This window comes from Myripristis murdjan, chromosome 22 (genome assembly GCF_902150065.1).
Source record: "Myripristis murdjan chromosome 22, fMyrMur1.1, whole genome shotgun sequence".
In the NCBI taxonomy this organism is placed as follows: domain Eukaryota; kingdom Metazoa; phylum Chordata; class Actinopteri; order Holocentriformes; family Holocentridae; genus Myripristis; species Myripristis murdjan.
The window spans coordinates 16,314,292-16,327,121 of NC_044001.1; the positions used below are offsets into that span (position 1 = coordinate 16,314,292).

The 12,830-nt window shown below is 41.2% G+C and overlaps 1 protein-coding gene across 3 annotated transcripts in view; it reads right to left on the reverse strand.

Moving 5' to 3' along the window:
* Nucleotides 1–12,830, reverse strand: part of kidins220a (kinase D-interacting substrate 220a) — a 52,751-nt gene that overhangs the window by 38,684 nt on the left and 1,237 nt on the right. For 2 of the 3 annotated variants that reach the window (XM_030082004.1, XM_030082006.1), the window contains exons 2-14: nucleotides 10,037–10,195; nucleotides 8,339–8,437; nucleotides 7,477–7,575; nucleotides 5,763–5,861; nucleotides 5,102–5,200; nucleotides 4,538–4,636; nucleotides 3,069–3,266; nucleotides 2,777–2,875; nucleotides 2,312–2,410; nucleotides 1,986–2,084; nucleotides 1,124–1,301; nucleotides 719–883; nucleotides 363–542 (exon numbers count right to left, since the gene is read on the reverse strand). In XM_030082004.1, coding sequence (XP_029937864.1) covers nucleotides 363–542; nucleotides 719–883; nucleotides 1,124–1,301; nucleotides 1,986–2,084; nucleotides 2,312–2,410; nucleotides 2,777–2,875; nucleotides 3,069–3,266; nucleotides 4,538–4,636; nucleotides 5,102–5,200; nucleotides 5,763–5,861; nucleotides 7,477–7,575; nucleotides 8,339–8,437; nucleotides 10,037–10,168 — 1,645 coding nt within the window. In that variant the 5' untranslated portion in view covers nucleotides 10,169–10,195. Of the gene's footprint in view, nucleotides 1–362; nucleotides 543–718; nucleotides 884–1,123; nucleotides 1,302–1,985; nucleotides 2,085–2,311; nucleotides 2,411–2,776; nucleotides 2,876–3,068; nucleotides 3,267–4,537; nucleotides 4,637–5,101; nucleotides 5,201–5,762; nucleotides 5,862–7,476; nucleotides 7,576–8,338; nucleotides 8,438–10,036; nucleotides 10,196–12,642; nucleotides 12,725–12,830 lie in introns of those variants that run through there. The other variant, XM_030082005.1, reaches the window with a different exon arrangement.

Sequence of the window (12,830 nt, forward strand, 5' to 3'; positions counted from 1 at the left end):
CTTTGCTTGTACAACAGCACCCTCTAGTGAGCAAAATTGCATGTCTCACTGGCATCACATGACAAAAGCTGACTTTGCATGAACAGAGAATTTATAATCTTTATCATCTTTATTAACTTCTTTTCCTTTTGTCTGAATATTGTTTTTGGGTGACACTGCTGTAGCTCTACACCATCTGCACCCTGTCTGAACAGCAAGGTGGTGTAGTAAACCTGGAGACTCTCCATGAACTGGAGGAGCTGGGTTTCAGCCCCTACATGTCCCAGTGCTAACTAAGAGTGCACTCTGATCTCCCCTTCTAGTGGGGCAAAGGAAACCAGGAAGGAATGAATTAAGTGTTGTATTTCTGGCTGCTCTCTCACCAAAGAAGATGTAGAGCAAGGCGAGGAGGCTGAGGGAGACAGCAATGGCCAGCTTGTGGTCGACAGAGAAGCCAAGGACAAGGGCCACGGAGCCACACAGCAGCAGGGTGAGGAAGACAACCAGCCAGGAGAACTGGAACAGCGGCTCTATCTGTTGGCCTGCAAACGTCTTCATCTCATCTGATGGAAGAACACGCGGAGAAGAGGGAAGAACATGAGAAGGCAGGATAATTAAATGTTAAAGAAAACAAAAAGCACTCAAACAATTGAGGTGAGGACTGAGAAAATTTCCACAATAGTGTACTTTTCATCACTTCATGTTTTGAGACTGTTGGTAATACTCAGGGATTACTCACCCTCCAGTTTCTTAAGAAGGAAAGACTTGCCGCTTCCCCACTGGGCATACAGACCAACACAGATGGGCGGCTGCATGGTGGGCTCACTTAGAATGTCTGCCAGGGCGCTGCTATACAGGTCATAACCCAACATGTCTCCATCTGACTCAGTTGGAGATAGGTGCTCTGGGATGTAGAGAAACAGATAGAGAGTGACAAGGAAAGATAGTGTTGGAGCAGAGGAACAGGTCAAAGATGAAGAGAGAGACAAGGGGTAGACATGGGGAGAAGCATAAGAGGAGAGAAGAGAGGGAAATGGCAACTTAATGTCTTCTAATTTCTTTGAATTTTGAATAAACAACAACAGGCAATGAGTTCATGTTGCCAGGCATTTTTTTCTGAATAATATGGAGAAATGGGTCGTACTGGCTCCAAATATCTGAGTGAGGATGCTTTTCTGGTGGGTGCAGTCGATGTTGTACGGTGTCTCTCCAGCCTTGTTGGGGCGGTATAGCAGACGGCCATCTTTAGGGTTCCTCAGCAGCAGCTCGGCCAACTTGCGGCTTCTCCCTCGGATAGCAATATGAAGCGGCGTGTCTCCTTTCTAAGCCAAGACAAAGATGGAAAAGATTCCTCGATTTCCACACTATGACATCCCTTGAGTCAAGCCCAAAACTTTAAACTGCTCCAGTGAAGCAGGTTAGTGGCCAACAGAAGGCTATTCATTATACTAGAGAGCACCCAAGTATGAAAGTGTGTATATAAGACGATGGAGACATTGATGATAAAAGACATCCATGCTCAGTCAACCGTTCCTAGATAAACACAGATTAAAAAAATAACAGCAGAGCATGCAAAAAGGGAGAGCACAAGCTGACACAAACATTTTTACACTTTGTTTTTACATGACAAACAGCTCATCCCTGAAGATGATGTCAACTCAAAACATCAGATGCTGTGATGACTCTCATAAATGTTTTATTTTTAAGATTAAAAGTCAAGTAGATATTCTGAAATCGCAGCTGGCCTGCAACAAAATAAAATGTGTGTTCATGCATTTACCAGACCTGATAATTGGTTGTTTCCATACTTTAGACTTTAGACACAGACTAAAACCTTTTTTTCTAAGAAATGGAAACAATCCCCATAATTTTCCAGCTTTTCCAGACCTGTCTACAAACCTTCATGTGTGCATGACCTTGTTACATGTTCTACTGTTGTTTTATTGGAATTGTATCAACACAAACACTTTCACTGCAAGGATATGCCATATGAGTGTGCACAGTACCTTGTCTACAGCCGACACCTTGGCCCCTTTATCCAGCAGCAGCTCCACAATCTCTATGTTTCTCATCTTGGTGGCTTTGATAAGCGGAGTCTCTGCCTCCTAAAACACACAAACACAATCATAATTGCTACCATAAGCACTCTGCAAGAAAACTAGTTACTAGGAGGAGAGAGGCACAAGCTTTAACACATTGTTTAGAAAATGACTGTGTGTATAAGCGCTTGCTGTGTCTGACCTGGAATAAAGCTTTCAGGTAAATAAGATAGAGGTAATTAAAGAGCATGTTTTAATCTCTGTGGTTTTCCTGGCTGCTGGGTGTATCATACCTTGGTGCAGCTCTCAGTGTCTGGGTTGCACTGCAGGATGTCTCTCACCATGGTGGCGTTGCCCTTCTCCACAGCCCAGTAGAGGGCAGTCTTTCCATCCTGATATAGACAAAGAGAAGGCACATACTTCTTTGATTTATCATTGGAAAAAACAGCTTGGCAAAACAGAAAGAGGACTCTGATCTGGTGTTGAAACAACAAGAACTTAACTGTGCAGTGGCTGAAAGTACAGTGTATTTTCAACAATGTATAGCACAACCATGAGCAGTGTGTCAAGTACTGCCTGTTGATATAATCCGTTTATTTGAATTAATTTCATTTTTTCATGCTTTCGTTCACCCAAGAATGAAAGTTCACTCGACCAAAGGTTGCGAGTGTGAGCCAATATCAAGTAAAATGAGAAGGCCTCCAGCTTGCCTCTAAACATCAATAAAACAGCAGAGATAGTGGGAGAGGAGCTCCTACCTGGCCCCTGACGTCAATATCAGCGTATTTGTTCAGCAGGGCTCTGACTATCTCCACATGACCTCCTCTCACTGCTCCGATCAGCACTGTCTCCCCACTCTGACAAACAGCAATACACAGAGAATGAGAGAGAGAGCAAAAGAAAGCGAGAAACAAAGATAAAGACAGACACAAATATTAAAGTCACACCATGCAACTGATCAGACCCACACCACAATCCAATATCAACCACTCAACATCATTCTGATATTGTCAAGCTCCAAGGAGCTGGTGATAAGTTTGGGGGCCTCACCCTGTCAGGTATGTTGACGTAGGTGCCGGCGTCTAGAAGGTCCTGCACGATCTCAGTATGTCCCTCCTTGGCGGCGATGGCCAGGGCCGTGTTGCCATCCTTGTCTGTCATGTTAACATTTGGGTTCCTCTTCAGCAGCTCCTTAACGACCTCGGTGAAGCCGCCCTTCACCGCCACGATCAGAGCTGTCATTGAGTTCTGGAAAGACACAAAGAGCATCTTAAAATGAGGCAAGAGGGACTTTAGTGGCACGATTTCAGGAGAGCTGCACAACTCAGGACTGCCAGATATTTATCAACTCAACATCCCAGACCTTTTCTAACCCTTAACAACTTGACTGGGTTTCCAGATTTTGGCAGACATAACACAAGATATATGATGACGGCGGCTGGAAAATATGTCAGCTAAGCTTTATCAATTTATAGCTGGGGAATATCCCTCACAACAACTTGTTTTAGCCCTCACCCGCTCATTTATTGAGGTGGTGTTTACTGTGGAGGCCAGGTTGTTGATTACTTATTATCGATATTGACAGTGAGCCCAGTAACACTTATTTTTTCAGGCGCTCAACTTTCTCAATCTAGATAAGATAATGACATTGCAACATTAGGTAATTCCATGTGATTATTGAGGCTACATTTCAAACTGTCTCTCCATTCAATTTGTGCCAGCAAACATACACCACAACGTGAAGGAGCACAGATGCACTGCATCCTAGGTGCAATTAATTATTTCCCACAGTAATTCACTAATATACTTTCAGTGCTTGGCGGTATTAAATCTTAATTGTTTGAAAACTATGTTAATGAGAACCACCAGCTTCATGCATCATAGCAGCTGAAATAAATCCAAAACAAAAATTTACTTGGCAGGCTTTTCATTTACCTGGGCAGGACGCCCAAGTATTAACACTGCATGGGAAGCACTGACAAATATAAAAAATATGTCAAATAACAGTTGGTATATAGCTACACAAACTTCACAGTTACATGTGCATCAAAACCAAAAAAAACAATACCTCTTTACATTTAGGATTACAGACAGACAGGCATGGTTAGGGATAATTATTGTGCTAGATACTGTGGTCATGATTATTAATCAATTTTGAGCACTGATGATTTGCTGATTTTTTTTTTTTTTTTTTAACTGTACTTTAACATCTTACATTAATACCAGGACAATTTCAGCTACATCAGATATTGTAAATCATAATCAAAAATTTTGATCTTGCCAATGCAACAGTTCTGTAGTATTAGTAGTATTATAAATAATATTATAAATAAATAGGATTATTCATTATTGTGCAGCCCTACTACTGAGAAAAACTTTAAGCTGATCATGTATACAGCACTAGATTATTCATGCCATCTTAAAAGACTTTACTTTTATGGTTAGACTTATTGTGAGATGAAAACACTATATTCCAGGATCTACTGAACACTAGGTAAAAATGCTCTTCATTTATTTACCGCTCCTTCTTGGTCAACATCAGCTCCATTGGCCAGCAGGTGCATTACACAGTCATAGTGGCCCTTCCTGGCTGCCCAGATCAGAGGAGTGGTGCCATACTGAGGAGCAGAGGGAGAAGTGGAGGGAGGGGAAGAGAAACGATGACAGAGTGCTTGACAACTTTAAGCAACAGAGTTAATAAAAACAGATGATTTGGTCAACAGCTCAGGTGCTTCTTTTTTCAATTCACAGAATTCTTATAAAATTCATCCCTTCTCTAACGTGATGAAAAGGGCAAGTCTGCTCTGCATGATCCCTTTGGTGTGATCTCTGTCTTTCAGTGACTGGTCTATTATCTATTATTCAGTGACTAGGAACATTTTGAACCTGGAGGAACATCTCTATGCTCTGTTTTCAATCCAGATTCATTTATATAGTGGAGGGAGAGGGAGAAATGACTCAGGAGGCTGGAGGGCGCCTGTGGACCGAGACATTATTAAGTCAGCATATTCCTTCAACTACGTCCACTGGATGATTAAAAACAACTCCCAGAATACTGTCTCCAGTAGTTTGTATGTAGTTACCTTGTCCGAGCAGTTGACCTTGGCCCCGTGCTGCAGCAGGAGATGGACGATCTCGCCGTGGCCTCGACCTGCTGCCCAGATAATAGGGTAGACGCTGTACTGTTGGGAGAAAGGACAGGGATGAGGTCATGCTGACGATAACTAATGACCGGTGTCAGGCCTGTGGGCATACTAGCGTCTTAAGCCACTTTACTCCATCGAAACAGCAGATGACGAGGTAAGCATTTCCCTGTTCAGGCCAAGAACAGGGCTGTGGTTGTGTTTGCTTTTATGTCACTACAAAGTGACGTCAACTGCTAACATCAAACCAGTTTGCTGAAACACTGTCTATGTAATTTTTGCATGTTGGTTATCATAAAAGAAAGATGTCCCGCATACGGCACTCTTGCACAAACCATAGTTTTTATTTGTTCAAAGAAACTCTAGTCCACAAGGACTGGCATTTCAGTCCACAAGAACTGAAATGTCACTGAATAAATAAAATTGATGCCTTTTGAGTGAGAGCGCAGTGAGCGGGATATCTTTCTTTGATTAGTTTACATCCCACTGTCCTATGCACCTGCACACAAATTAAAAAAAAAAAATCTGTATGAGTGAGCTAGCCACAATATGTATATTGGCACAGTTAAGAGTATACTAAATCCAGTGTGTGTTCCAATACCTGACCAGTGATGTTGGGATTAGCTCCTTTCTCCAACAGCAGGTGGGCCACGGTGGTACGACCTTTATATGCTGCCCACATGAGAGCACTCCACCCTCCCTATGAATAAGACACATAAAGAAACACAGTCTAACTGTACAGATTTATAGAAAAAATATTACATCAAATTGACTGAAGAACAAATGGAGTAGAACAGAATACAAATGGAGTGCTATGTTACAGTGGTACAGCATTGCAAAAAGCGACGTGGACCGGCTTCCAAAATAGGTATGAAAAATGCAGTTTTTGTGGTAGGAAAATGTGCTATTTAGAGTTAGTGTGACACACTTTCCAGTAAGAAAATGGTATCATGCACGGTGGTTGACTATAATCCTGTTGTCATTACAGGCCAGCAGGCTGCGACCCGTCCTGTGCAGCACAGACACGCCCCACACTGGAATGACTCACTGACATCCTGAGTCACCTCCACCAAGTTCAAGGGAAGCAAAGGCTTTTAAAATCAACTCGACAGTACGAATCATACATGGTAATACACGGAGGCAAACAATTGGAAATCAACTCTACAGCTCAATCCTACATGCTAAAACATGGAAACAAATGTAAAATGGTAGAAACTGCAACATGTGTTTGAAGTGTTTTATGTATATTTCATCCCTGAATAACATTCAAGCTAAGAGGCTGAGTGCAGTGCAGGTAGTGTTTATTCTAGCATTCCTGGCTACTTTGTAATCTCTGTTCCACCTATCTATCTCTGCTTCTTACACCTGAGACATCCACATCACAATTAAAAGTATCCTATCATATTCAGCAGCAGTTGGTAAATAGGTATATCATATTTGCATGTTTTCAATGCTCTGCCCATGAATACACAGGAAAAACTGCTAAGAGAGACCTGAAGAGGGCTGCCTGCCTGTAAGCGGTCTGTATCTCATGACTGAATCATATCACAGCACCATGTAAGGAGACAACCAAAGCTCCAATAAATAGGATTACTACTCCAGAGGAACCATCACACTGCAGATAATTTCATTTTATGTCCATTTCAAAGCTAATGGTTCACCGACTTCAACTCAGCCAGCACTGAAGTCATTGCATAGGAACCGGAACCATAATATTGAATGTACTTTATTATGACTTTTACAGGAAGCTACATGTTGAAAGGGTAATCTTGCTACAATGCTGTTTTTTGTTGGTTTTTTTTTTTTTGTATTTTTAGTTTTTAGTTGGTTGTTTCAAATGGTTACATAAAGCAAAATACAAAATCAAAAGACAGGCACATTATCTTAATGCTACTGTTGCTTAGATAATACCACTTTTTTTCCACAGACATACTCTGTCTTCAAAGTCATCTGTGGTTTAATGGCACCAAATAAAGCCCCAGTACTGTGCCCTGTTCTTGGTACACTGTACATCTCTGTTTCTCACCTTGCTGCCCTCCCTCCATGCTATTAGCACGGGCTTCAATTATGAAAAAAAAAAAATGTCCTTTGACTTTTTCCTTGATCCCACCATTCCAAAGAACACCCATATTTTTGTTAATGATAAAAGTTTAGTTTTACTATTTTGTAAATATGGTAACATATTAGGTGATCAACATTTACTGCTTATTTTGATAAACAGACAAACTGCTTCCTTCCTACTAATACTTCCTCTATATCTTCTTCTCACTGCTTCCGTGTTTTATGTTTTTTTTTGTCTTCCTCCATCCTCTCACCATGTCTCGGTGTTCCAGGTTGGCATTGTTCTCCAGCAGTTCCCTCACCACATCGATGTGTCCCTCCTTGGCGGCAGAGATCAACGCCGTCCAGCAGTCCTGCATACAGAGACAACCTGTTACTGTGGGAACTCCAATCAGTTTCAATTGGATGAGCATCCGCCGGAGCTCTAATCCAAGTGTGGGACAGTCCAACGGTGAAAATGCTGTACCTACCAGCTGGTCATACCAGGTGCTCATGGGAGCAAGGTGCCAGGAGTACAGACAAAAGTGTCAGGCAGTAGACGGTGAGAGAAAATGCAACTATGTGCTGCTATCTTCCTCTGAGTTAGTGTGAGAGTGAGTCTACGTGTGTGTGCCATGTGTAATAGTGGGTTTCATGTGCATGAGATGGTAATGAAAGGTGTAGTGGGGAGCGTGCATGCATCTACGTGGGTTTGTCTATGCATGCGTGAGTGTATGCGTTTGTGAGGGGCTGGCTTTTAACGGAACGGGTGTTGGCCAGCAGGTGGATCCTGTCATTTACTCAAGCAAAGGTAAAAGCGTGTAATAGGCTGTCATTATGGCTTGTGATGGCTCATAATAGCTGTAATCTAAGCCGCAGTGTGGTGAGTTCAGCAAGATGAAACATCCAAGCCAACAGTTCGGCTAAGTCTTCTGTGTTAAGGGAACGATGTGGTTAAAATGACTGTATTGTTTTTCACCTGCAAGGATCCTCTGACTCGTGTGCATTCTAATTGTTTCCATCGTGCCATGTGTTCTTGCGTGTGTGGATGTTTGGTGGTCAGAGCTGTGTGTGTGTATGTGTGTGTGTGTGTGTGTCTGTGTGTGTGTGTGTGTGTGGGTGTGCGTGTATGTTTACCACATCATCCAAGTTAACATTGGCTCCTCTCCTAATGAGCTCTCGCACAATCTCCAGACTGCCCTGCTCTGCTGCCACCATCAGGGGAGTCAGTCCATTCTAAAAGTAGAGAGGACTGGCTGAGTCATCAGCAAAGATTTTAGCATACCTGTAACACTCTGCTGGTGATAAGGGATGACACAATATCAGAATTTGGTTTTTCGGTATCTGATTCAATATTGCAACATTACAACAATAGAAAATCCCATTCAGCACACAGTGCTTCATTTAAAATATCTGTATAAACATTAGTTAACAGAAACGTAATGTGATTCAAGTATTTAAACATATAAACGTGGATAGGCAATATAAAAATGAACACTAGTGCAAGACTGGCCTGCAGCCTTCAGGCAGAAAACAGAGCACCTCTACAAAATACCTCTACACTCCCTTTAATTTCAAATTAAAGGGAGTGTATGAAATGCCCCATTGTAACAGTAAATACAATGGTATGATTATGTGCTCTCATTGTGATTTACAGTCCACTAACCAAATGTAAGTGTTTCAGTATTTAAACACACTTAGTAAGTTACACTGGAATAAGAACACAGTTAACTGAGTATCGATTCATGTGACATACCTTCTAGTGACAGGTGGTAGCACAATTTGTCATTTCTGTTTCATCATAAATCCAATACTGGCAACCCAACCTTGATTACTGAACATATTTATATTGTATTACATGGCCTACAGAGCAGACAAAGTGCAGGCTACTCTATCAGTCATCTTAATTCAAGGCTAGAGTTGAGCAGCCATGTGTTGCTCCATAACATCATTTCTGCTGTCCACTTTATCTATTACAGTGCATGTACAGCTAGTAGACTAAACATCACTATGACAGTAGCTGTATTAGAAAAAAGTATCAGTATGATGAGGCATTTCCTCAACCTTCACTGTTTTTCTGCTTTTCACTTCACCCTCCTTTCTCTGTTTCATGTCGTCAACTTTACAGCACGGTTAAGGGTTTTCTATTAATACTGACCTGTAAAGGGGCACTTTTTTTTTGTTTGTTTGTTTTTGTAACCGACAAAGGAAAATGATCATCTCTGCTAAGGTTGATCAGTGAAACAATAAGAATATTTAGAGGAATACATTTTTCCTCAATCGAAAAATAAAACATGCTCAATAAAATGTCAATCGCTTTCAACATTATTACATTCCATGATTAACACACAAACAGCCTATCATGTGGCAATATTAGACAGCAGGCACACAAACAACTTGCAAATGGCCAATCATGTGGCAGGAATAAAGAAAGGTCTGATTGCATGCCCGGTAAAGAGTGAGCAGGCACACACCACACACAGAAACCGCACACTGTTGTTTTGGTAGGCTAAAGAAGATTAGCACAATGAGCCTTCTGGTAGCCTTCACTTAGAAGCTGAAAGTAGCCTTTAAATGCCACATAAATAATAATAATAATATGATAAAATAAAAAAAAATCATCTAAAAAAAATCTAACCCTAGCCCCTTGCAATGTTTTGTATCTTCTCTTTGCATATAGTTTCTGAATCAGTTTCAATCATTGTTTTACGGCTTCAAAATAGATTCCAATATCCTTTTTTCCACAATACAGCTGTTGCATGATCTTTAAGCATCCCCACAAAAAAGAATGCGTGTGCAAACTAACCACCTGTAAGCGTAATATGGTAGACTTACATCACCCCTACTGTCCACCTCTTTGAATTTGTCCAAATGGGCCTTGACAGCAGCCAGGTTCTCCTCCTCCACGTAGCTGAACAGACTCTGGACGGCCAGAGACGTCATCTTCAGGGAGGTGGTGGTATCCATGGCTGACTGCTAACCACCTATACACCACTTTGGGGGGGGAGAGGAGTACAGATTAATGTACAAATTAGTGAGATAACGACTTTACATGTGATTTTACAACTTTGGCTTTAATATAGGCCTATACCTTAATGCGTAAATTGGGGTTTTGTGTCTCATTGTTTTAGTTAAATAACTGAGTGGTTCTAAAACTTCACTGCCCCACTTTTAATGTAATTTTAGTGTTTTTGATTATGATTGGATTTTATCATGAATATAAATTGTTTTTGAGTGTCTTGAAAAGCGCTACACAAAAATAAATTGGATTATTAATATCAGAAATGACTACAGCCATTATGTTAGTGTTACTTTGCTCATGACTCACATACCCCAAAATGCCAGTGATGTGGAAGAAACAAGCCTTGGTAAAATGCCTGAAAGCCATAAAATCTTTATGCTCATGGTTCGTCTGATGAGGAGACTGTGCGCTCATAATCTCACAGCATGTTAGGTGTTAATAAATAGACTGTGGGAGCATATAACAGCATGCAGACCTTCTGTGATTTACTTAAGTTTGCCATGTCCAGCAACTGTGACTAAGAAATGTGATGTGTGTGATTTATGTTTTTCTCCCTGGCAGAGCGTCTGCGACATCATGGAATTAGTGAAAAACAATGTTTCAAGCTGTGTTATATAAACAAACAGAGGTAGTATATATTTGTCAAGTGTGTCAGTGTTTAATAGTGTAGCTGCAGCAGACATGTATAGATGTATACTTAATATAAACTATTTATTAATCAATGTATCTGCATGTAATGTGTGTTTCAAAGGTATATTTCACTTTCTTCAACTATATTGTAGATAATATTATTACAACGGGACAAGGAACCAAGAATGTTCATTACAAAAGGATTAACTGAGGCCCAGTCTATGCTGCACATTCAATTCAGTCCCTGGCTACTCATGCTGAAAACATGAACTGAAATTTCTCTGCTCACTATAATGAAGCCCAAGCAATCACACTGTTCAGCTAAAGAAACCACTCAAAGCCATCAAATACCACTGAAGACAAACAATAGGAGTCGAACTTCCATTCTTTGAAGCAGCAATGAGTTAGATAATTGGTGCACTCTTCTGTGTGCTTCCATTATATCGAGACATAGTTTGGTTACCAATCTCCCTTGCCCTAAATTGGATTGAGCTGTACTTTCTTACACTATTAGACAAAACGAGAGCAGAGTCTTGACTTATTGTTGTGGAGTATCTTCACGTAGAAAAAAAAACACCGTTGTAGGCCATTTCTCTGGAATAGCATCGCATTAGCAGGCAAATAGCAGGGCCGTGGATAATGGGATTCGCTCCATATGACAAATCAAGGCAAAAAGCCAACTTTGAGGGATTATCTTTGTTAGACTCTGCCATTCTAAAGAATTGCTTGAAGCGCAGACATAGCCTGCTGAGTTTCTCTAATCATTATGTCACTTCTTTGAACCCCTTTTAGCCAGACAGGCTGATTGAGAACATTCTATTTTTTTTTTACAACCATGGGCTAGAGAAACAGACGACAACCACTAGGCCATCTTCTACTGACCAGTTGGGGGTTAAGAGCCTTGCTCATGGGCACAATGGCAGCCTATAATGGTGTTAAGTCTTCACCACAAACCAGAACTTCAGTCCAGTCATAATATCCTCCAATATTCAAACAAGAAAAAAGAATATCTGACCCCACATCCTGCCCATGAAATGGATTATCCTACCCAACAAAAGAAAAGCCATTAAACCTGGTTGCTTTTGCTGTAGCTAAGGGTCCAGCCGATCAATAAAAAACTCATTAATGATTCAACAAGTCAGGCTCTTCCATCATTTTAGACTTGTTTCCTGCTATCATAGAGCAGAATTAATGGGCAGCATTCACTACTGGCAAGTTACCTTGGCAATGGGTCTCATACACACAAAGGCTACCCAGAATTCTGTTCAATATTTCAACACAGTCTGTGACGCAAGCAGCCAGATCCACTCAATAAAGCTTTAAATGTCATTAGTCTGTTCTGCTGGGCCGTCAGTACAGAGGCCCAACAGTAAATTCAGACAAATTCAAAGTGATCTATCGGCACATGATGATATATTCTTTCAGCCAGATCAGCTGTCTTCAGCCTACTGTTGTCCAATATCACACACAGTCATGCACAAATGAAAAAAGAATCCTTTGTTTACAGTGGAGGTAATGGGAGCCTGTTGACACACCCTCCTCAGCTCCACTTTCAGCACAATGGATGGACAATGCTGACATAATCCAAGCACCAATCAGTAAAACCTTTAGCTTTTTTAATGAGAGATGATCAGATGGGAGCTCACACACATCCTTCTACACAACACAACACACACAGCTGCTATTAACCAACAAAGCCAAATGAACAAGAGAGTAAAGCCACTAAAAGAGTAAAAACCATAGTGTCCATAAATGTGGCAAAATAAAATTAAAAAGGAGAACCTCTTACCTTGGTGTAGGCTGAAACTGATACCTGTTATTCAAGACTATTCAAGACTTGATGGGTCACCACTCTTTATCCCTTGCTCACTCGCACTCACAGTATCAACAAGCGCTGCTGGGCTCAGGCTCAGCATCCCCCCTGACTCAAGGCTGAATATTAGATGAGGGGGCTGGCCTACGCCCATCTCTTTCCAA